Source organism: Drosophila subpulchrella, chromosome 2R, assembly GCF_014743375.2.
Source record: "Drosophila subpulchrella strain 33 F10 #4 breed RU33 chromosome 2R, RU_Dsub_v1.1 Primary Assembly, whole genome shotgun sequence".
Classification (NCBI taxonomy): domain Eukaryota; kingdom Metazoa; phylum Arthropoda; class Insecta; order Diptera; family Drosophilidae; genus Drosophila; species Drosophila subpulchrella.
The window spans coordinates 19704688-19730806 of record NC_050611.1 but is presented as its reverse complement, the minus strand read 5'-3'; the positions used below and the strand labels follow the sequence as shown (position 1 = coordinate 19730806).

Genomic DNA, 26119 nt, shown 5'->3' with positions numbered 1-26119 from the left:
TTCATTGTACTTCTTAGTTACTTAGTGTTGCATACTTTTAGATACCTTTCCAATATATAAATGAATTCATTGTACTTCTTAGTTACTTTTTGTTGCAAACTTTTAGACACCTAAAACCAAATTTAAAGTGATTTCAAAACCCTTGTGACCAATAGAGTAGAGTTATTATCAAAAAATCTAGACCTAAACTATACTTTCACCATCTGTGGCATATAAAAGTCATTAAGAAGAACTCAAAAAAGACGTTGATGTGTGGAAGGGGAGTTGGTTTTTGGCTAAATCAATTTTGGATTGCAAAACAATAACGAAATTGTGGTCAACTGACCATCCAATTTAAACACATAAAATTACACCATTTATGGTTCCTCTCCACATTTATCCCTCTTATACTCTCTTTATTTATAACATATTTTTTACGATTTTTAATTTGCATAAAATAATTCGCTGATCAACACCAGCGAGCGTTTTTCTCATCATAATTTATTCGCCAGGCGGAGTAAATCACACGCACCAGGCTGAAAGAGATGGCAGCTACGGAGTGCGAAAGAGAGGGGTGCATGGCGTAAGAGCGAGAGGGAAGAACGGGGGCATTTAATGCCGCAAACAGAACATGGCAATAGTTTTATGCTGCTTCAGCTTCTGATGCTGCTGTTGTTGCTGTTTATTTTGCAGCAGTCATTCGCAGAGTTGCCTTTACTGCACTTTGTCCTTTCATCCTGCTCGTCCTTTTCCTCCTCCTCCTCCTCCGCCTCCTGACCCCCAACCCCTGCACTCTCCTGACATTCCTCAGTCTGTCCGCTGTGCATTTTTTCGGTGGGCGGTCAGGGCTAATGGGCGTCCATTGGCCATAGTTTTCTGACTTTTCGTATGCTGTCAAGTGCTCGGCACTTGAAATTATTATCTGCCATTAATCATGGCCATAATGTTTGCCAGCTATAAAACGGAGCAAGTGCAGCCAGAACAGCACTGCAACAGCGAACCGGACTGTACTCGGTAACTGCCGCCAGTAAGCAACTGGCAGAGGGCGGCTTTAAGGAAGTTCCCTAATGGAATATTATAACTTCGAGCTGAGCTATAAAGCTAAAAACAGGTTTGGCTAATGGAAAGACTGTTTAGTAGGTGAATTTGGCAAGCTGGAGATGGTAAATAGGCATAGGAACATAGCTCTGCCGCCACACGCACAGTGTGCTGCAGGCATCTCAATAATAATCATATCAAATAAAAGATAACGTGTCATTAGATAACATTTTTTGCACTATAAGTATTTTGGAATTAATATTTCAGTAGGTACTATTACCTATTTGTAGATATTCAGGACACTTTGTGTAGGGTCCCTCTCTCTGCCGTCACACGCACAGTGTGCTGCAGGCATCTTAATAAAAAGCTTATCAAATGAAAGATAAGGTGTAATTAGATAACATTTGTTGCACTATAAGTATTTGGGAATAAATATTTCAGTAGGTACTATTACCTATTTGTAGATATTCAGGACACTTTGTGTAGGGTCCCAATACTCTTTGCCGCCACACGCACAGTGTGCTGCAGGCATCTCAATAATAATCAAATCAAATGAAAGATAAAGTGTCATTAGACAACATTTTTGGCACAATAAGTATTTCAGAATTAATATTTCAGTAGGTACTATTACCTATTTGTAGATATTCAGGACACTTTGTGTAGGGTACTCTACGATCTGCCCTCCAACGGGTCAGTTATAATTTCGTGCATTGCTTTATTACTGTGACAATTATTTTAACTGCTGGAGATTTTTATTATGATATTTTTTTCATAGAATTCCATATCTGTGCGCTTTTTTAAGTCATTTGCCACTTGTCTGGGGCGATTTTTATGGGCCAAAAGAGTGAATAAAAGGGGAGGGGGTGAGGCAACACAGGGCGCCCGAGAAACAAAAGTGCCGCGTACAGTAGGGAACAAAAGCAGCTTGAGGTAAAGCTGGCAAGTATTGTAAACTAAGCTCGTGCATAAATAAAATCCTCAATTTGGGTTCATATTAAAATAGACATTTTGTGCTGAGCTCAGACGGAGCTCAAGGAAACTGTGTCAACATCTGTCTGTGTGCGGGCAGTGTCTGTGAAAGGATTGCACTCACCCACACAAACCCCCGGCAATTCCGTGATATATGCCAAATTTATGATGTGGCATATTTTCTTATGCTGGCTCTCGGGTCTTTGAATTTTTCATGAACTTTGATAGCATATAGGTTAGGGTTTCCCTTTCCTTCCCCCCGCCCCACACACCGATATGTACGTGCAGTATATCCTTTGTCTTAGCGATTACTCCTTGAGTCGGCAATCCGATACCGCACAAGGTGTAGCATTTCAAAATTTAATAACCGAGTGGGCTGCAGGAATTGCCACCGCACAAATGCCTATAAGTCCCTCGCTTCCTGTTCGAGCTGCGGGCGAACCGAATTCGAGCCATCGACTGGAGGACTGGGCTTCCGAGGGAGGGACGGAACCCATTGAAAACCCATTTGCCAACCGCCCGCTGACACAGCCGCAACAACAGCAGATGGCGGGGGGATTGGGGGGGTAGAGCGGATGGACGAGCGGTCCGCTTCTTTGTATGTGTCAATTCTGGAGGGTAGAAGACTGGTTTATGCACACACAAAAAATATGTTTCCATTTCAGACTTGTTTTACTCATTTTTTTTATACCATACTGTGGTTTTTTTAAAGAAAACATGCAGAAAAAGTTAGGAACTATATTGAATTATTCTTATATAATGAAAAAGTTAGGAACTGTATTGAATTGTTCTTATATAATGACGTTTATAATAATTTTAGAAAGAGTTAACGTAGGTATTATACAAAAATACCTTTTAATTTAAATGTTTCCGTCTCGATCAATTAAAAAGTATTTGTTTTTAAAAGTCTTCCATACAATCTAACAATCTTAACTATCTATTGTTTATAAACTATGACTTTCTTTTCCAAATTTCTTATAAGTTCATACCTTGATTCGTTCTAAAAACTGCTAAATTTAAATATTTCATTATTGATTGTATTCATTTCCCCAAGTTAATATAGTGTTTTTTAAAAATATTTGTGCTATTAGATTTGCCTTTAATTTGATATTATATCATTTATCATGCTTCATATTTCTTAGAAATTACTATATTATTTCTGTAAAAAGTACCCTGTTATTTCTCCCCAGTGTAACGTGTAGGGTCTGTGTTTTTCCACTGGCTACTAGTCAGTCAGGCTGGGCATTCGGTTTTTGTGCCACATCAGTCACTGCGCCACAGAAACATCAGGAGCAGCACAAACACACATCCGCCGTTGCAGAACGTCCTTTTTGGGCAACTTAACACTCGCAGGCTGTCGCTTAGCCATCTATCCACCCAGAATCACCCAAAAGCAACCCAGACCACCCCGGACCGCCCACTCTGCCCCACCGAAACCGTTAGTGCATCAGTTTTGTGTGCTAATTTAGCGTCTAATTTTCCATGGACAGCAAATGAGCAGCTTCAGCTGACGCTTTTCGGATGCCTTTGTTGCTCTGTTGTGTCAAAACCATCAAAACGAGATGACGCTGCAATCGGAGGTACATACATGGGAAAGCGATTGCATTTTGTCACTTTTGTGATTCGACACTGAAATTCGCACAGCGAAACTCCATTAAAAGTGGACAAATTGTTGAGTGACATACTTACCTGTTGAAGTAATAGAGCAAATAATGGTTCGAAACTCAAAAAAAAAAAAACCCTATAGCAGAGCAAGGTTTCGATCCTCGGACCTCTGGGTTATGGGCCCAGCACGCTTCCACTGCGCCACTCTGCTCATGTGAAATACTACAAATAGATGTCTGTTTATAGGGTGACTTACAGGCAAGCTAAAATAAGATACAATACCAATGGATTTGGTGAAATAGAACCAACATATAATATGCTTGATATTTAGTAATTATATAAAAACTGGATCCTATAGAACCAGATTAGATAAAATCGGGTATTTTGGTGTGTCGTCTAAATATTATGATGACTGATCCAAAATTGGCACTGGGAGCTCGGGAAAATTGGTCTTCTAATCAAGTGTGTTAGAACTTAAATTGCTTTTCGGAAGCTTTCTAAAACCATTAATGATATCAAAACTGGATCCCGTGAAACCAGATTAGATAAAATTGGGTATTTCGGTGTCTCGTTTAAATATTATGATGACTGATCCAAATTTGGCACTGCGAGCTCTGGAAAATAGGTCCTCTAATCAAATGTGTTACTACCTAAACTGCTTTTCAAACATTTTCTAAACCAAGTACCTTAACTTTACAAACTAATAGTTCCTGAAAATTCCACCCCCCATTTAAATGCATCTGATAATTGGCATAAATTGGCCAACGCCACATTATATTGCCATAAATTAACCTCTAGGAAACTCAGACCATGACGCAAATGCCAATGACGCTGACCAAGGATTCAACACACACAATTTATATATATATATATACGCGTTTTGATCCTGCTATAATATTATACACGTCTGTGTAGCATTGGCATCCGCGTAATTATGTTTGCTTCCGTGGAACCGCAAGGATGCGGATACGGAATGCCAGGACGACCAGGATGGCCAGGATGGGGGGTTCGGGGGTCGGAGACGGAGCCAACAATGTGTGGCTTGAAATTTGACACTTTCACAGTTGGTCAGTTGATTTGCTCGCCCCCGAACCAAGCCCCCTCCCCTCCTCCCCTCGGCAGGCTGTCTGCATTTTGTTAGATTAATGTCCTGTTCAATCATCAATGGTTCGGCGTAGAGCGCCATCTTTGTTTGTATAGCACTTGTTTATCGCTGTCCTGGCTGAGCGGAGACATTCGGAGGGCAGGGATAAAGGTGCACTGGGAAAGTAGTATGATATGATATGATTGGGAAAATTAATAAATCATTATGAAAAACACAACTGTACTAGGAGATTGAGGCAAAAAAATTTTGAAAATATTATTATGGATTGAAGTTGTTTAAGTATTTATTAAAAAGACTACATGATTTATTTAAAAAATTCGTTTATTGAAATTTAAAAAAATTGTTTGTCCTTAACCTTATTTAAAAGTATCTTTTAATATAAGATGGTACACCACTTCTATATATTATTAATTATTAACTAATAACATTGTTGGTTCACTTTTTAGTTCTGTAAAATATTTTGAAAATCTCTGTCTTATTTTCATTCTTAAAAACAAATAAAGATGACTTTTTTTAAAAATTCCTTTGTTGAAATTACAAAAAATATCTAAGTCTTTAACGTTGTTTAAAATTATATTTTAATAGAAGATGGTACACCATTTCTATATATTATCAATTATTAATTAACAACATTGTTTGTTCAATTTTTTGTTCTGTAAAATATTCAAAAAATCTCTTCCTTATTTTCTTTCTTAAAACAGAAAAAGGTTAGAAAATCTTTTATTTTAATTTAAATTATCTTAATAGGAAAGGGTAAGGTGGGTTCTATTATTTTATTATTAAAATTATCTTTGACGATAAGATGGTAAATCTTATAAATCAATTATTAACTAATAATAATGTTGGTTCAATTTTTAGTTCAGTAGAATATTCTAAAAATCTCTACCTTATTTTCTTTCTTAAAAGAAAAAAAGGTTAGAAAATCTTTAATTTTAATTTTAATTATCTTAATAAGAAATGGGGAACTATTATTTTTCTGAGTGCAGGACTGGTCAGCGATAACGGTCATTGTCGGTGTGCCTGTGTGCGTGAGCGTTCGCTGTTTGTGTTGGGTTTCATCCTTCGGTTGTTCCTGCTGCTCTTTGGTTTCCTCTTCTGTAGCTTCTTTTCCTTTCGTTTCCCCTTCATTTGCTTCTTCGATTCCTTCTGCTCCTTCCGTTTATCGCTCTGCCCTGTGCATTCATCCTTTGTTTTGTCCTTTCGTTTACTTTTAATTCATTTAGGTTTCGATTTGATTGATGACCACTTTAATTGCGGATATTAAATGACAAGCGCCAGAAGCAAATCGCACCGAAAAACCAAAAAAAATGGGGGTTCTAATTTTCTGGCATTTTTGCTGACCAGAATTTTTGATAACAAGGGATTTAAGGCTTTTTGCAATGAGTTAATGAAGGGGATACTAAATAATATGCAGCTATTTCTTATGAAGTGAGAGCTTTGGCTTAAAAAACAATGTCCCAACGATATATTTATCAAGTTCTTGGAATGCTTTCTGATTTCACTTAATAAAGTAAGCTTTTCCCCTTGAAAACTTATTTAAAAAACTACCTCTTATGCTCAGTTACATTTCTTTTTCTTCCTTGTAATTTTCCACCCACTCCTCGAGGCATTCCCGTGAACTCTGCACTACGCATAGACCCAGGACCTTTTGATTAAAGGTCTCTTGTCCACACAATTTTACGCCTTTGATGTGGGCGCGATATAATGCTGTTGATATAGGGTTGTTGTTACTTCGGAAGGGGGGACTGCAATCGCAAGTGGGTTATACCCGCTGTAACTACATAATAATTCTAATGAAAAATGTCAGGAGGCAAATTTGATTACTGGCTTTGATTGTCAATTAAAGCCCAACAACAATTTGCCGTGCGGTGAAATCTCGTTACGTTTATATGGCCGCCAAGTCGCCCGACAGACAATCTATATACTTTGTGCCCACACGGAGATATTTATGGCGCTATGTGTCAGAGTTGATGACGAGCGAATCCTAATTAATTTTGCAGTACATATGTATTTTCGGGGGAGCCGTGCATTAAGTGACACAGCAACGAGTCACAGTTCGCCTGCTCATTAGCCGCATTAATTGATAAATTGATATTGGCTTGGGGTTCTAAATGGGTGGGGATTGTTTGGAATACCAGGGAATATGAGGTAGTTATGCTGCACTGACCAAAGTTTCCACTCCAGGCTGAAGTTTTCGGGCGAATCGGAAAGAACAACATCAATTCCGGGCATCCATTCTCGGGTTGCTGGCTTTCTGTTTGTCTGGCTGTCAAATCAAACTTTGATTTGATTCGATATACCAACTGGCCGGCATCCAAACTTTTATTCAAACTGACAAGTTTCCCTGCCCAGGGACCAACAACAATCAGTTAATGCAGGCGGTACGCTGTTTTTGGTTGTTTTTTTTTTATGTTTTTTGGTGTTTTCAGCTCTATTCTGATCCCCAGTTGATTAATAGATGGGAGTTTTAGTGTCACAACTGTCTTGATTAATGTTTGGTCCTACGGAATTTGTTTGTTTGCTAGGACCGGAAGAGAAAAAAAAGTAAGGGGGAGGCCAATTGTTAATTGTGGTTAAGCGCTTTTAATTTTCACATGTGAGACGAGTTCGAGGAGGCACGACACGAAGGAAATGAAGCCGAAGTTTGGAAAGCCGAAGCCAAACGAAACCCGATTGGCAATTAAGGATGCGCATGCGCAGCAATCTCTTATACGCAACCAGAAAGCTCTACGAAAAAGCTCCGAGATCGAACCCAGCTTGGTGACAGTTTTCATTGAAATACGGCGGCACACTTGCCGCACAGCTCAGTTGCTGCCAAGTGGTCAGTGCGAGTGGTGCCTCCCCAGGAAAATCATCAGGAAAATGGAAGGTCTCAGGAGGAATAGGACCACCAAGATCATCTGCCAGAGGAAATGGAAATGGAAATGGAAGGGGCAGAGGAAGTGCCACTCTAGACACGAATCATGAATCAGCGGCGCATTCAACGTCAACACGTAATCCTGCCCAAGGACTCTTCGCTGTGGTGCGGCATCATAATAATGCCCCCGATTAAAGAACAAAAAGCCAGGCTGAAGTGCTGCAAGTCATTTGTGTGCTCATTGTGCAAACAGATCCCGGGTCCTTGTTCCCGGTTCCCAGTTCCTTGTGCCTGATTCCTGATTCCTGAGTCCTGAGTCCTGATTCCTGCGCCGGAAACGCTTTAAGAGCCGCCCCCAAGCAGAGGGCTTAGTGCAGGCACATAATGTCTGCTAATATTTGAAGAGTGCGTCGCATTAATTGACATGAAAGAAAGTCACGAAAAAAAAATAAAATGGAAAAGGACGAAGAGCAAGTGCAGTCGGCAGAAAAGGATGTGAATGTGGATGTGCTCCTCCTAATGAGTGCACGACAAAGAGGAGCCTTCTTGATGGGTAAGTGCCTTTGGCTAAGACGGCTTTGGCCCCCTTTAACCCCCCCTCCACAAACACAACCCCTTTGAGTGCTGTGATTTTAGCCAGTGATTTATGCGCCAATAAATGCAGGCGGCCACAGGGCATTAATATTAGATTGCACTACCGACCATCTGCCGGGTCATATATTCTGGTTCGAAATTAGCCCCGATAGCCTCTGTGGATCTCCGATTCCCAACGATCCCCAACGATTCCCAACGATTCCTGGCTCCATGTTAATTAAGTGCCGTACGAATCTCTTCATAAATTACACAATTTTCACCCGCTTTTCCGGCTACGGCCATTAGCCCTACTGGCATATGGCAGCAATCAATTTGAAATTATACACCACAATTTCTCATCGTTGTTGTTTCTGCCGCTTGTCAGCCTGCCAATTAGGCGATATATATATATCTCATATATATATATAGCTATATGGCACTAAAATGCAAATAGGTTTGCTGATTTTTTGTTGTTGTCCCCACTTTGTCTGTCCGCAATCAACCATCAATTGTCAAACATTTTCTAGTTGATTACTGGCTTTTTTTTGGTCTCCCATTTCTAACGATTTTCATTCTTTGTTTGCCATCCTCGTTTGGGGTTTTTAATTTTGGGGTCATTCAGCGTTTCGCTGACTCTGAATTAATTGAATGTTTTGTGAAATTTATATTATTGATTCGGCTTCGTGTTGTCCATTAAGTAATTATATTTGCATTCATAATATCCGCTTTATATTTAACACAAACATATGCTTATTGTTACGTCAAAGCGATTGTTAAAAGGTAAGAGAATCTAATTAAAAAGTCTCTATTACGGGGGAAATTGGTGAACTGATTTTTGGATTGTATAATAAACTAGATTAGGGGATATTTAAGTATTTTAAAAAGTGATAAATATTTCTATAATATCTTTTCTTTTGACACTGAGGATAATAACATAGATAATATTTCTCACTCTTAATTTCCTCTTTAAAAAATATGAAATCCATAGTTAAAGTATCATAGCATTTTTAAGCCTAAGCCGATAATATGTGTAAGATATTCATAGAGACGTTATCCTTGGAATATGCCAAATTAGCTCACCAATAGCTTCCTAACAAACTTTCTTTTCAACCGCCCCTTCTCCATAAATCTCCGGCTTTGTTTCGAGCCACTCGCCACAAAACAAAACCAAAAGATTTTAAGCCAAAAAGTCAACCCTCCTCTGCCTTTTCCCCGTTTGGCCCCGAGTCCTGGCATCTTTTGTAGATTTGCGTGAGAAACAAAGACCGGCTGAAAAATTCAATTAAAGAGAAAGGAAGTGAAAATCGTTTGTCGCTGGCACAAAATGCTCCATATTATATTTAAATGGAATTAGTTTTAATTAAGTCCCTGGCTAGGTTAGGCGCAGCCACAAAGAAAATTCCCTTTCTGGCCAGAAAAATGTTAACAGACTCAAATTACCAGCTCGCAGACCCGAAAACCCCCTACCGAAAACCAAAAAAAATGAAGGACCCAACCAAATTAAGCAACAGCAACAAAATGAAACCAAAATGTAGCTGCTGAAGGAAGTGATTAAAATTTTACCTAGCCCCAAAGCCCCCGAAACTCGGAACCCAGACCCCAAAAACGAAGACCAGCGAATCCCGTTGGCCTTTTGCTACCTTTTACCTTTTTGCTGTTGGATATTTTTTTGTAATAAGTATTAATTAATGCAAAAATGAAGACGAAACGTAAGTAGGGCTTCTGCTACTGCCTCTGCTGATTTTGCCTCTTGTTTTACAAAAGGCCAGCCGCTTGGCAGTTGTTTCCCTTTTAGCTGATTTTTTTTTTCGCTTTTTTTTGTTGAAATTCGAGACCCGCCGTCCAAGCAAAGTGACGCAAATTAAGAGAACCCCTGGTCAGGAGCAAGTCAAGCAGAAGCAACTTAATGAAAACGAAATTGACACCTAGCTACCTGGGAACGGGGAATGTCTGTCGTCCTCTTTTCCTGACCGCAACTGTAAAGTTATACGCACGTCTGGAGTTACTGGGTGTACATATACATATACATGTGCCCTGTGGAAGGGCAGCTTTTTAGTTTTCTTTTTTCCGGTGGAAAGGACATGTCAATAGTCGACCGCTTCGCACTTCCTGTGACATTCTGCTGCCCATCATCGGGCGACACACACACAGTGTGCTGTCCTGTCGGCTCATAAATCTTCCGTGTGTGTGCTTTTATCTGGCTTTCACGCTTCCGGGCGCTTCTTCAGGACCCCCTCGAAACCCAATCCAAAGGTCCAGAGGAGGAAACCGTTTCCAATTCGAAAGCCGAAAAACCGAACAACCGAATTGTGTCTCCAGTTATTTGAGTTTCGTTGTTTAGCTCATAAATCTGCTTATCTGGGTAGTCGGGATCCATCCCCTGCAAAAGGGCTAAAACTTTTTGTTTTTCCAGCTTTTCCAGCCAAGGGCTTTTGCAACTTGACCCTGTTGCAGTCATGCATAAATTTCTTAGATTCCCAGCCCATTGAGAAGCCACACGAAATATAAATTAAAATATGTTTCAGTATTCGGTAGCAAAACCATATTGGGGCCCCAGAGTTATAAATATTTTGCGGGGGAATTAATTAAGCCCCTGCTTGGGCCAGGACCAAAATATGCACAAAATGGAATTATAGCCGAAAAAAGATAAAAACGTAATGAAATGAAATGCGGCCTAAATGTTTTCGGACATTTTGGGATTGTCGCAGGCGGTGGAAAAACAATGAAGGGGCAATAAATTGGCAGGAAGCTCTCGAAGGGAGCGGGAATGGCCAGGGGAAATTGAAATATGTTTGGCCTACAAATGGGTTGAAAGGATGCTGTGTGTGAACTGGAGTGTAAAGTACAGGGCTCCTAATGAACGATTACGATGGGGCGGGGGAAGTGCCATAAGGATTATGGCTGCAGGTTCGAGATGATCCATTGTTATCGGCAGAGAACAAATTGGGAAATGGGAAAAGGGACGACGGCCCAAATAATGTGGCGTTAATTGTTAAAGAAAGTGGAAACGAAATATACCAATTATATTAAGACGTTTAGCGTATTGAAAGATGGTCTTAAAAGCTTTATATAATTGAATTTAACTTGGACTGTTTGGCCAATTAATAACTAAGCCTCTAATTAGCTGGGCTTATGGAAATGGCCGCAATATTTTCAACTGTTCAACTTTTAATCTCCTGAGCCATTCAATTTAAATTTCGATTTGCGGTCATATGCGACAATTTCTTTCGGTTATTTCTATTTTATGTGGCGCACGTACATATTTTTTTCCTTGGCCGAGCAGCAGGATGCGGACAGGATGCGGACAGGGCGCTCTGCAGGACACTTTCGGCTGCAGTCTGCATACGTCATCGAACTGTTGACCGAGTTGGCGGCGAGCCAACATGTTGCCTGTTGCCTGTCAGCACAATTTCCAGATAGTCACGGACTCGGAACTCGGTTCTCTGGACTCTGGACTCTCAGGAAAGATTCAGGACCCAACAGCAGGGCCAGGACACGCAGCTAGGACACACTGTTTTATGCATGGCAGGCACTAAGGCGCAAAGTGTTGATAGGGCACACCCAAACCCAAACTTGTACCCATTCCCCTATACATTCTCCCCAGGACAGCGACTCTGACACAGACAGATGCAGATTTCTTTTCTGCTGAGGCTGCAGGGGGCTCCAGTGGCAGGACTCGAAGGATCCTGCAGCTGGCCCCGTCATAAAGAGGAAAACTGAGCCAAGCCAGAGCCAACTGCAGTGGCTACAGTGGGGGCACTCAGAACGAGAACAGTGGCGTCAAAAAGTATACCATCTTGAAATTATAAAGGGCAGAGGGCACAAGTTGTATAGGTTTGCATCTCCGCCTTGAAAATATTTTTTTTAAAGGTATTATTAGTAATTATTAGTGTTCAGATGTTTATGTTAAATGGTGTCTTTCGAGTGGTGGGTTGGTATCTGCCATAAGAATATATTACAAAGGGTTCAACTTTTTTTTTCATTAGCATATCAAATATTATAACATTTAACCTATAAATTACCAATTAAAGCCACATATAACATATATTTATCTATGTTAAATCTATGTATCATCCATTTTCTTGGTTAAGAATATGAATTGGTTCATCCAAAATCACCTAGTTTCAAAGTCAGCTTCAAAATAGCCATTTAAAGCCCAGAAAAAGGTATTTCCCCCCTGCTTGATTGACTGTTTTATCATTATCATTATCATTATAGCATATCAAATATTATAACATTTAACCGATAAACTACCAATTAAAACATATATTTATCTATGTTAAGTCTATGTTTCATCCATTTTCTGGGTAAGGAACAAGAAGTAGTTCATCTATAATCACCTAGTTTCAAAGTCAGCTTCAAAACAGCCATTTAAAACCCAGAAAAAGAATGAAAATGGTACTTCCCCCCTGTTTGATTGACTGTAGTGTCACTTTAGATATATGTGATTCTGCAAGACATTTTTCTGAATGTAAGCGGTAACCGGGTAACCGCTGAAAAATGAGTGGAGGCCAGTTTCCACCTGGGCGGCCACCTGGAGCCCGTGGATTCCGTGGCTGCCGTGGCTCCGGTGGCTGCCATTCTGCCACTGATGATGCCTGCTCCTCGGCTGGCATCCATCAAACGCCGCCATATTGAATCAACGCAAAATAATTGCTTTTTAAATGGCTTTTTATACTGGCAGCCGGGTGAGAGAACAGGATCCTGGACATGGCGGAAGGCCCATAAATTCAAGGCATCGCCACTGCCTTATATTATGGTTCCCACAACTGCCCCCGGGGTGAAGTTTTTCTCTATCCCATCGCGAATCGTTCATCGCTTTTCTTCTTGAATACCCGCCGATTTGTGAGCTTTAATTTTGAGATTTATGCCCATGGCTGCAAGGACATTTTTAATGAGATTTCGCCTGGCTAGTCCGAGAAGGATAATAGGGGGAGTGGCTAGAGAAAGTCGAGTCCGAGGCGTTGACAGACACAGATTATGCGAGATATGCCAAAAAGTCAGTGCGGTTAAGCAGCTGCCTCTGGTGGAGGGGATTCGAATGGAATGGAATGGAAATGGATGAGGGCTATATGTAAGCCAACTTAAGTTCTCCATCGGATGATGAAAGTATACATAATTTGCCCGGACCTCCTTTCCCGCTGGGCCGCAAAAGTTTCCCTTGTTTTCAGTAAATTTGCGTTAGGAAAAGTGGTTAGAATTTCCTACCCATCGCCATCGCCATCTTTTTCTCGCAATGACAATATAATTAGCTCATTTATCAACTGCATCTGTTTTGGCTAGGATGAGTAAATCAAAAGTAGAGAATTTATATTCGAAGAAATTTATAACTATTTTAATTTACTGATTTTTGAGTTGTTATGGGTTGATCACGAAAATTTCAAATAAATTTGGAAAAGGCCCTAATCATAAATAAGCAAAAAATATTCTTTTAAGTGTGTGGGTAAGAAAATATTGTTCTCAATATCAAGACTTATTCTAAGGAATTCTAAACTATATTGATTTTGAAGTTGTTTATAACTATTTTAATTTACTGATTTTCAAGTTGTTATCGGTTGATCACGAAAATTTCAAATAAATTTGATAAAGACGTTATCATAAATAAGCAAAAAAAATTTTTAAGTGAGTGCCTAAGAAAATATTCTTCTCAATATCAAGACTTATTCTAAGGAATTCTAAACATTGTTGATTTTGAAGTTGTTGAGTTGTGGTTCCAATACATGTTATCGTATTTTTCCAAAAAGGATTCGCTAAAATATAAACCAAACCAATATCCCATTTAAAATCTCGATTTATTTCTTTAGTGTTTTAAAATTTGAAACAAAAATAGAGGCAGTTGCTAAAACCAAATAGAATATTTTCTCGCTGACAGCAATCAAATACAATTTGCATCACGACCGAGGGAAAAATTAAGAGCCATAGGGAGGGGTAGACTGTTAGGGGGAGATGAATCGGCATCCATTCGAGTCATCGAGGTTGTTTATGCACGAACTTAATTGAGTTCAACTGAAAGTGTCAAGTCATGTGGCCGAACTTCAATGAGAGATTCATACGCAAATCGAGAGCAAACATTTGTATCTTATAGCTACCTGTAAGTACACCAATGAATGGGTAATTTATGGGGCAGCCAAGCAGCTCATATCACTGCCCAGATAATTGCACACATCGGCAGGATAAAAGATAATGTCTGGCTATTAAATAAAGGGCGGAGTTGGCATAAAACGCAGCGTTTTAGCATTTCCGTTTTGGCACCGGAAACGGAAGTGTAACTGCCGCAGGGGCGCATGTGCTTCGTGTCCTTTTTGTCCTGCCACGCCCACTGCTTTTGAGCCAAGGCGTAGCCGGTTGCATTTATAATTAACATAATGATGGCATTTTGCTAAACACCGTTTTCCGCATGTAACACACACGGCCAAAGAGATAGGTTGAGTGGCAAGTAGGAGATGGGAATGGTGATGGGATGGGGATGGGATGGAGGTGGGGCTAAGGGTTTCGGGGTGGCACTCAACAACGGCTGCATAGTTGACATGAAATGCCAACTTAATGTCAGAAAGTTAACATGCCACTTGAAATTAACAAGCCGCGCCGAGTCCTTCTGTTTCCTTCGCCTCCCCAAAAACCCACCTCATCAACGGAATCCTTTCTGCATTGTTTTGCGCATGCATACATATGCCCACATTTATATATATATATATATATTCAGGTCCTTATATGTGTCCTGCTGAAGGGCCTGGCCCGACTTGACACAGGCGACTGGCGTGTCAGGTGAGGCGCATTAAAAATGTAGAATTTCATCTTTTAGTCAGCAATTGTAGCGTTTTTTGCCAAGTGCTTTCGGCCCTGTCTAAGTTAAAGGGCCTCGAGTGCCTGGCTTTTGTTCTACGGTTTTCGAAAACTGTCGCGCTATTTAAAAAACCACATGCGACACATGCCGTATCCCTTTCGTTTTACATAACTAATGAAGCTCCCCGTAACTCTGATAGGCAAATGTTGTGCAACAAAGGATATATACATCCATATAACACAATGAACTTGGCTGGCTGGCTGGCTGCCCGGGAGAATTGCGCGGTTCATTTGGCCAGCCAAAAATTGATTGGATGGCAAACATTCGAACCACTTTACTAACCAAAAATGCAGTTTATGCAATCCAAAAGAGTTTTGCTCAATTGAGCTTATGATATTTGTGGCATTTCCCTGTATAATCTGTCAAACGTGTTGCCATTATACAAAGGTGTTTGTTTTTGTAGCTAAAAATACACCAAATTCCTGGCATACTCGAAAAATGCGAAATATGTATTAATTAAAAAGAACAGCATGAAATTCCTTTATCAAGCGCACAGGTTTTTTTTGCTCAGCCAGAGAAACCCGAACTCACTTTAAAATACATTTAATTTAATATTCAAAATACATGCGTGTAAAAAAACAACAATGGCTCGGGGGTAGATATTTTGGGGCCCAAATTGGTCGTTAGCACATTGGCGGGGGGTGAAGGGTGGGGTGATGGGGGATGGGTGGGCGTGGGTGGAAAAGGTCGCTGCAAATTACACGTGACATGCTAAATGGCTGGAGGTGAGGATGGGGATGGGCAGGGGCAGGAAGACGTTTCTCGGTTGACACCAGCACACGTCCCTCCCGGCTGCCGTGCCAAAATGATCATAAAATTAGCGCGCAAAAGTAAAACATATGAGACGCGATTTGAATTTGACGCCATTACCTTCATTTGCTCACAGTCATTTACAGTGAGAAAAAAAATAAATCAAAAATTAAATTGAAAATATTTCAAGGCTACACAACAACTAACTAAAGTATACCAAATTAAAAGAAGGATAAACTAGTTTGGTTGAAACATTACAAAAATTGAATGTTTTAATGTAAAGATTCTGTTGAGGTGTTTGAAAAAATTAACTATATCATTCCACAAACATTTAAGACTTCAAAAATTCATTTTTTAAAATTTCAAGATTTTTCTAAGGTGTTTCGTTTACTTAAACGTTTATCCGATAAAAAACGTTTCAAGGTAAAATTACAAAATTTCATTTACATATAAAATTTCAAGATTCTGTTGAGGTATTTTGAATATAAATATTATTATATTATATTATATTATAAATTTTGAGAAACATTTTTTCTTTAAGACTTTATAAATTCAATTTTTAAAATTTCAAGATTCTTTTGAGGTGTTTCAAAATTACATTTATAAAATATCAAGATTCTGTTAAGGTATTTTGAATAATCCTTATTATTATTATCCATTTTGAGAAACATTTTTTCCAAATTCAAATTCTTGATCTAAAGTTCCATTATGATCTCCAATCTTTAGTACCATAAAAATTTTTCTAGTTTCAAAACCAAAATTTTGCCGCTGTGCACCATCAGTGGCTGAAGAATCCAGACTTTGGGGAGGGGCGGGAGACACGCATAATTACGCACCAGGCGCCAAAGTCATTTGCATATGCCAACCTAACCAAAAAACGGAATCGCTCCACTCCTCGCCGAAGAACCGAGGGATATGGGGGAGTTGTGTATTTTTATTGGCAGCTGCCTACGGCTGGAGACTGCGTCTGCCTGTCTGGCATACTAAGTGAGCTTTTACCACCCCCTTGAAAAAGGGGGGGAAAAACTGGAAAAGCGGGGACACCCCCTCCCCCCTTGATAATAATCGTACATTATAATGTGTTTGCCCACTGATAGCGTTAATTATGCAGGGGCCGCAGCGCTAATTATGATTTGTAAGCTTTGAAAGTGCTCCGTGCTGCCTACTTGCAGGCGCCGCGCTTTTAATGAACCCATATCGTACGTGTTCGCCGGCCAATCAATGGGCCATTGTATTCCATTCGAAATTCGAACTGAAAATTTGCGCAATCTACAATCGTCCAGGGTGGGGGGGTTTCCAGGAGAGTATGGTTAAAATGCCACTTGAGGAGGACAAAAGGATGCAGCAGCAGCAGAATGTAGCTGTAGCGGATACAGCAGTCCCGCAATTATGTTACAAAACGTTGCAATTAAGCAAACTGTAACAAAGGCATGACCGAGCGTTGTAACTAGATATGAAGTGGAATGGGGATTGTGGGGATTCGGCTGACAGGAGTTGGAAAAAATCGGAGAAACAAAAAACTTCCGCTGTCAACGCTGTATCTCCATCTCCATCTCCATCCCCACCTACCTCACTTTCCGCACTCAAGTGCACTCTAAGCTCGACAACTTGAGGAGGAATTCGTACTGTATTGTGTGTGTGGAAACGTGTTCAATTGATATTTCAGAACGCGCAAGGAAAAACTTATAAATAGCAAGGGTCCCCCCCTCTCCCCTTCCAGCAACTTGAGCCAAAAACTGCAATATTGCTTTTCTTCCGCTCCTCCGAAATGCCAGACTATGGTCTAAAAATACAAACGAGATATGGCGAGAGTGGGAAAAGGTCACTTGAGGCCAGCTTTGGACTTAAAAAGCTGGTGGCAGCGGAGCCACTGGAGCTACTTTGCCTCGAGTCTTGGCCGGGCTAAGAAAGCCAAACAAGTGGCTGCTCCATATTGATTGCTGAGCCAACGCTCCGGGCTGCACTCGAGTTCAGAAGAGTCGAGACTGGCCCACTTCACCCCACTTTTTGCACTTTCGTTTAGATGTCACACCCCCAACCCAACACCAAATGAGCCCCCAAAAAACCTGTGCACTCGGGGAAAACTTTACTGGATTAGGCTGTCGAAATTGAGAAAGTTTCGCCAACTGATCGGAAATATTCAATTGAAATTCAATGGTGATTTTGGAGACTCTCAAAACTTAATATAGAGTGTATAACCTCTAATGTAGCCTTTCTTATTAAAATTAACTAAGCTGTATAATATTTTTGTAATTTTATTTTAGGCATTAAACATTTTTTTAGAAATATAATGGTTTCCGAATAAGGGGTAGTTTAGGCAAATATTGAATTTAAATTTAATGATGGCTTTCAAGCCCTTAAGTATATAAAAAAAAAAAAGAAAGAAAAGTGAAGAAAGTATAAGAAAAGAACCAAAAGTACGCCCCAAAATACAGACAATTCATATTATATTTGCAAATTGCAGCTAAGCTGTATTATATTTTTGACATATAGCTTATAAGCTATAGCTTTATAAATGATCTCTTACTAGCCATTTTTTTTAATTTTTCTAAAAATGTGTTAGTTTTCCCTTTCTAGAAGCTATTAAATTCGATAATAGCTTTACAAATGGTACTTCTAACCAATATTTATTATCCCAAGATTTGTAATATCCCTCTGTGTAACCAAAACGGAACCCCGAACCACCTGGCCTGATGTTCAAATGACTTTTCCCAGCTGCATATTGAAATTTTATTGCATTCGGCCCAGAGGGGCTGAAAACCCGAGGGATGGAGACAGGAGTACGATTCCGGAGTCAGACTTTTGGGGTCGGCAGTCAAGTCAGTCAAGCGGCACAAATTCAAACATTTGTATTGCTGAAATTGAAAAAGGTGTCGGGATGAAAATGAAAAATTATCCCAGGGCTGGTGGGGAATCCTAGGGGGCAGGGAAGTCATAGTCCACCGACTGGTCAGCGATGATAGCAGCAATGTTTTGTCTTCATTGGCGTACTGCCTTTATGGGTCTGCTGATGGGATGACCGATGTCTGGCCGACTTGACGGGCCCTCTGATGGTTCTGATGTTCCTGATGTTTCTGATGGTTCGGTTCGGTTTGGTTTGGTTAAAACAAGAGTTAACCGTTGATTGGCTGCTGGTGCTGCTGGTGGCTTAATTGTTATATACCAGGCACATTGCCGGGGCTTAATGAAATGAAACACCAGCCTTAATTGATCGATTACATTCGCATATACAAATACGTGTATGATGAACTTTATTACGTACACTATCGTCCAGTGACGCCATAAATCATTGCCCTATAGTTGCGAGTACATAAATTAATGCGATGCATAAAGAAAATTGTTCGATTTATATTTATGACTTTCCAAAACTATTAAAACTGGTTATTAACAATGTTGATTTATCGGGTGGCATGTGCCGATGCTTTATATCAATAAATTTGTCGATGTCACGGGACAGCGAATAAGGTTTTAATTATTTTTGGTAATTAATATTTAAAGCATGAAGAACTTAAAGGGTTATTGCAAAGGATGAAGTATTTAAAAATGTTAAAAATATAAATGGAAGAGCCACAAGTCACTAGGGTTGTGAAATCACATTTAAATTTCATCAGAGGTGTCTAAAAGTATGCAACATTATATTTCAAGCTCAGAAGTACAATGAATTCATTCACTGCATACTTTTATGCACCTCCCAAATATTCCATTTTCAATATTGTTTAATTAAGCAAACATATTTTTATCTCTTCGCGAAATTCCCATTTTGATTGAAACTTTTCTTATTCCGTGATTTCCGGATGTGTGCGAAATTTATCTTTCATTTTGACACTTTTGCTGATGCCACAGTTGGATTTTATGCAAACATATGCGGCGTGAACGGCAAAAGTCGCGATGCGGCCTCGTGGAAAAAAGCGTAGACATGCCAAAAAGTTTTTGCCAGCTTTTCCGAGGCAGGGGCACTCAGTCCGAGGCATGAGCCTCGACCAGACAGCTGTCAACAGTCAAATATGCAGGCAGCAAACAATGCGGGGCCAAAATAGGAAAAAAAAAACCTGGCCAGAAGAGCGAAAAACCTATGCGCGCTTTCATTTTCCTAAAAATTCCTAGCTGAGACTGACATATGTGAGGTATAACCAAGCCGGTATGTGTTTCTCCTATTTAGCTTATTTTGGCTAGTCGACAAAATCTTTTTCACACCTTTTTTAGTAACCAAAATATGGGTACTTAATGATTCAAAAGGGGGCGGACCATTTATTATTCAGGCGTAAGCCCCATTAAAACAGCTGACTCTAATGTCAATCCAAAGCGAAGCCATGGCTTAAAGGAAATTTCAATAATTCTAATTTAGCAGGAAAAACACGGCGGATGGCTAAAAACGCTGGGAATGTTTACCGAGAGCAAACAATGCCCACAGACAGGGGATAAAATGGGAAAAAAGGGGACTCGGTTGGAGATGCCTCATCCCCTGGAAACGTGCAACTCACTTGGTCGTTTTGTTATTTTGGCTTTTTCATGCTCCATTTATATAACCAACGTTCCCTGGGTTCCCTGGCAGCTGAGACGGCTCCTTGGTCCTGGGCTCTTGGTCCTTAGTCCTTAGTCTTTGCCCTTAACCCACCGATGCCTTCGGTCTGGCCAAGAATTTGACGTGTGCTCGTTTATCATTCATTTTGCGCTCGCTTACATTATTCGAACGGAACCTGAAACATTAAATTTTAGCACGTTTTGCGCTAACGTGCGCTCATTTCTACTTTGGCATTACGCACGCCATAAAGCTTAGCCTTTTTCCCTCAGCTTTTCGTTTCACCCATTTTCCCCATTTTCCCCTCCAACGGCTTTTCATATACTTGGGCATCAGCCGTAATGAAGTTAAGTGACGGCATTCTGCTGGCGGCTTAACAATCTTGTCGGATGGGCGAAATTGTTGCCAACATTATTGTAAAACAAAACAATAATGTTGCGTTTGAAATCCTTGAGCAAATGGATTCGGGGGAATTAAGAGAGCCCCTTGATTTAGCTTTTTTCAAAGGATTTTTAAGGAATTGCTTAAAACCCTTCGGTATGTCATGACAATCAGAATAAAAATGTCTGATTTGCAAAAAAATGTAAACGTATCACTAGCTAAAAACCTCTCTTACCCACCCAAACTAATTGACAAAAACCATTCGAAAACCGATAATCATTTAAATATTTTAAATACTTTTTCGATTGCATTCCCATACAAATTTTTTTAATCCCCTGCGACATGTACAATATTGTCCATTAATCACTATTAAACACACACGTAGTATCGTCAATTTTTTCCACTTTATTTCAGTCATAAATTTGTTTTATTTACGAATGCTCACTAAGTTAGTTTGGTATAAATTTGTAAATGGATTTGCCATTGGCTTATTGCTGTTTGCATTTTTTGCACCACTTTCAAAGTGGCTTTTATGACGCAACAATGTTTTAATGCTGTTTGCCCTGTCCATTAGTCCCTCAATAAGAGCGGCAATTTAATTAGAGCACAGCGAAAAATAGAGAAATAATTTATTTATAGAGTATATAGAGTATGGCGAAAGAAAAGCGGAAGTAGCACATGACTTTGAAACAGGTAAAACGGCCATTTCCGCTTTTGGTTGGGCTAAAAGCCCCACAGTTTTGCGACATTTAAAATTCATTAAACATAATTAAATAGCCAAAATGCCAGAAGGCCAAAAGGCAGTTGAGGAATCGCTAAAAGCTCCACTGGGGAAATCCACCGTAAACAACAAAAAAAAATCCGAATTCAGAATCAGAAATCAGAAATCAGAAATATAAACCGAGGCAGCAGAAACAACAGCGAGGCATAACTTTTAATGTTTCTAACTACTCGGCAAGCAAAGTTGCCCCATGCTCCACGACGTGCAGCCATATAATGGAAAACTTGTTTAAAACTTTTAAATTAATTTTATTTTCGCCCAACTTCAGATGCAGCGTTAGATTTAGTTTTCGTTTCGTTCCATTCGAAATGGCAGCTCCAGCTGAAATTTTTCCAGCTCCCATTCCTTGCCACCCATTATTTCCGGTTTCATTTGTCTAGAATCTGGATTGTGGACTGTTGGATTGGATTGTTGGCCCGCTTTTTGTCGCAGTCCGTGTCAGTCCGAGCCAGCAATTAAGACAACACAATTGCACACAAGTTTTGGTCGCACATCTCCGTCTTTGTATCTGTATCTGTAGCTGTATCTGTATCTGTATACGTAGCTGTATCTGTATCTGCATCTGCCTGAGAAGTTCTGGCTCTGCAGTCGCATTCGCATTCGCATTCATTGAGCTTTAGCTTTCGACTGTCTGCAGTTAGTTATTATAATTGCACTTGACTCTCGACTTGGCTATTTGGCTGGGGAAATTGCGCCGGGGGAGTGGGGAGGGGTCAGGGGTCATCCCCTGGTGGGAATCGGGTTTAGTCTGCATAAATTTATAAATGGCTTAGCTTTCTTCCGCACAAAGGGATACAAACTGTCGCAATTTATTCTTGATCTGCATTTACAATAAATGTTTACTTAAGCATTATCCAACAAAAGAAATAAGTCTCAATGATATTGAGTTTTTAGGGGTTAAAAGTGTGAAAGAAAGTAGAACGAAAAATATTGATACTTTGTCATTTCTTTCCAGGCAATTGAAAGCCTTAAGATTGCATTTAAAGTTAACTTAAGTGTCTAGTTTGGCTGAGTAAAAATCTAATAATAATTATTAGTATTATTATTACTTATTGTGACAGGCTTCCTAGAATATTCTCAATAGATGGGATATTGGTTCTCAAATCTATTGACTAACTAACAAAGTATTACATTGATAAATGGAAATACAAGATATATTTAAGAAATATGTTAAGTAAGAGCTTCTTAAAAAGGTTTTAATAGTCTTCTCTTGTTTATATTAATGATAAACACACATTAATATGTTTCTAATAGATATGTAATTTTTGAACTACCAAAATAACTATTAAAATGGACAGAAACTTTAGGAGGGAAAGTAATCTATTCTCAATAGACGGAAATATTGGTTCTTAAATCTAATGACATACTTTGTTACATAGATTGTTGGGTAATATTGGATACATTTAAGAAATATGTTAAATAAGAACTTCCATGAAAAGCTTTAATAGCCTACTCTTGTTTATGTTAATGATTAACACACATTAATATGTTTCTAGTAGATATGTAACTTATGAACTACCAAAATAACTATTATAATGGACAAAAACTTAAGGAGGGAAAGTAAACAGAATCATTAATTATTCGTTCTAATAATTCCATTAATATTGATACATGCTTGCGTTATGGCAATTGGATCGTAATTATTCATATGTTATTAGGACTTCATTCTGCTATTCCCCCGGAAGTCCTATTGAATTAGATTGACGCAGATTGAGTCCGTTCGGATCAATATGGTCGAAGGTCTATTTGGAAAAAGTTGGACACGCAAACAACCTGGTCAAGAGTCCTGGGGCAACAGGATAACAGCAGTTAACCCAACCAGCCCCTGGGCGTGGCAGCCAGACCATTTTGCCAGGACCCGTAAGCCGTTGGCCGTGAGCCCATGTCGGGTTTTTTTCATGTACGGGCATTTTGTTTGTTGTCGCGGTGTCACGTTAACCATGACACCCCCATCCCCCTCACATGCGCGCCTATGTACACAGACGAACATACACCCCCCTCCCCCTGCCAAGAAGTGCTGACTGATGAAACACGCACAGTTTGATCAATGGGGGGCGGAAAACGGATTGGGGGCGGGGCCGACAGAAAAAAGGACGTCGCTGACCAAGTGTTGTTTACCAAAAACAAAGCGCCAGCAAAAAAGTTTTCAAATTACATTTTGTGTTCTGCGTTTTAACTTTGTTGTGGTTGCCTATTTTAATATAAACATTTCTGATCCTATAGAGTATGAATATTTGATTTCGGAACAGATATTTCTGTTCTTTACATTCTTTTTGGTATAACGTATTCCTTTGATGCTGAAGTAAAAATGGCTATGTTTCCTGAACTTGTTTTTCTGATAAACTGAGCTTTGGAGACCCCCTTTTAATATCAATATCAATATCCCTAAAAAGAACTCCTTAAAAATGTTTATAACTTAAACAAGATTAAGAGATGGCTTTATCTTGAAAACTTACAATCCCAATGATCGAACTTAAGACCTCTTGACAGATTTTCTATCAATATCCTTAGAAAATTATTAAATAATTGATCTAATCTTAAACATGATGAAGAGATGGCATTATCTAAAAAAGTAATACTCCCAATGATCTGAATTTTAACATACCTCATTAGAATAGAGAAATAATGTATGATATAATGTTTCACGTTAATAGACAGGAAGCTAATTGTTTTATTTACTAATTATGTATTTAACCAGCGGTTAATAGCCACTTTGTCCTATAAGCTCTTGGCTTTTCAACTGAATGAAAAGGTCATGGTTGTCCCTTAGCAAATGTCTTTTTGGGCAATGCCAATTAAGAAAGTAGATGGCGTAACTTGTTCGAATGGCCATGGGGCGTCAGTCGACTGAAATTTTAGCGGCAAAGCCTTTATTAATATTTCCCAACCTCTCTTTCCGTCTCATTGCAGGTATGTATCTATATCTATCGACAGTGGGCAAACGTCGAATGGCGAAAAGGGCGCCATTTTCCGCTGCCGCGGCGCGTTTTCAACTTTTCATTTGGCAGCGGAAAAGTGGAAAACGGGAAAAGCAAGGGACGAGGGGCGAGTGGAGAGGAGCTCCACAACATGCTGTCGTTATGGCCAAGGCGACAGTTTTCCACTGCAGCAGACTTGCTCCATTTCGGGTGCACTTGGTCTTTACTCTTTGCCACTCGACTCGCTGTAATTTCTTGGCGTTTATTTTTGTGCTTTCTGCGGTAAGTTTTTGCGCTTGCCGCTTGCCGGTTGACAAAGTTTCAAGTGTTCGCTTTCTAATGTAATTAAAATGCTTACAAATGTTTGCCAACAGCGATAAAATAATCATTTGAAGCTGCCAGTTGAGGGGGCGAAGGGGAAGATAAGGGTCCTGTTTCCCAAAAAAAAAAAAAAAGTAAGCGAATAGAATTATAATTTAAGTGGAGCACGGCAGCGTTATCAACATCTAATTTGTAGCATCAAATAAAAATCAAATAAAATTATCAGTGCAACGTGTGAATGCTTAACAAATTGACGAAAGCCAGGGCCCCGGGTTCAGATACAGATACAGATACTTTCATACACTGCCCGCACATCCACGTGGCCAACTTCGAGTCACTTGGGCTCCCAGCTCACGTAGGCGATAATGTTTGCCTGCCAAGTGAGTTGGGTTCTTCCGAGGATTCTGGTTTCAGGATTCTATATTCAGGATTCAGGATCCAAGGGGCGAGTCAGACGCCCCCAGGCTGACATGTCACGTTAAAATAGAATCAAAAAATTGCAAAATAGTGCGACGTGTCGTTTGCCGTGCTTTCAGTGTTTTTTTCATCCTCACATAAATCTCCTTGTTTAACATATGCCGGAACAAACGTATCCTCATATATATTATATATATACAGACGTATATATTTCCATGATGTCACCATTTTATGTGTTATAGTCAAGTGGTAGTTCAATTTTTCACACCGCTTGCAGGCAGACAAGCAAAGCTTATTATTCATTGACTTGTATGCAGTTTCCCCAAATGTAATTAAACCAATTTGTTCATTAAAAGTGACCTTTTATTTATAAATGGCTCAACATTTCAATTAAGTATTGGCATTATTACGCAACCAGCAAGAGGGAGTGATAAAAAAGTAATGAATGCGTAAAACTGGAGTGTTCACAGTGGATTCCTTGTGGGAAGTTCATGAATTTTAGAGCCACTGTCTAGAATGAAAATATTAAACTTTTATTAAATATAAAAATTTAACGAAAGTATTAAATATTTTTAAGAACGAGTATTAAAAATTTGAGCGTATAGTAAGCAGGTTTTTTTATTAAAAAATAATGTTCTATACTTTCCACTAGACAAGGAGACAATAACCTCAGTCCCAGCTTATAAAACATGCATGGAACCTCCTCCACATAGATCCTAACTACATATGCTTTATATCTATAGTTCACTGTACCGGCCATAAACCGTTTTCGAGTACCAGGCCGACCTATCTCCCCTCCACCCTTTTGGCCATTGTCACGCAACCGCAAAACAAAGAGCGGAAAAAATGGGAATAACGAAAAAAGACGACCATAAAGCTGCTACAATGCCAGATATTTATCTGGCTTTATTGACAAAAGCGTTTTGTCGATTGTTCAAATAAATTATGCCTTTATCAATAAAGTCTAGGTTCCTCGATCCTCGCACCGCCGCCTCATTTTGCCCACTTTTCCATCGCTTTTCCAATGGCTGTTGCTACGTGACGTCGGCTGTAACTGGGGCG

The 26119-nt window shown here is 39.6% G+C and overlaps 1 protein-coding gene and 1 non-coding gene across 4 annotated transcripts in view; one reads left to right on the top strand and one right to left on the bottom strand.

Annotated features, from left to right (window-relative positions):
- LOC119550137 (matrix metalloproteinase-2) overlaps nt 1-26119 on the top strand; it is an 85059-nt gene that overhangs the window by 24153 nt on the left and 34787 nt on the right. The window contains exon 1 of one of the 3 annotated variants that reach the window (XM_037858639.1): nt 7516-8106. The exons of 1 other annotated variant lie outside the window; for it this stretch is intronic. Coding sequence is in view for 1 of the 2 variants with exons in the window: in XM_037858638.1 (XP_037714566.1) it covers nt 24471-24601 (131 nt within the window). In the remaining variant the exon portion in view is untranslated. Of the gene's footprint in view, nt 1-7515; nt 8107-24455; nt 24602-26119 lie in introns of those variants that run through there. One more of the 3 variants, XM_037858638.1, reaches the window with a different exon arrangement.
- Nucleotides 3731-3802, bottom strand: Trnam-cau. The gene has a single exon. It is a non-coding gene; the product is annotated as a tRNA-Met (tRNA).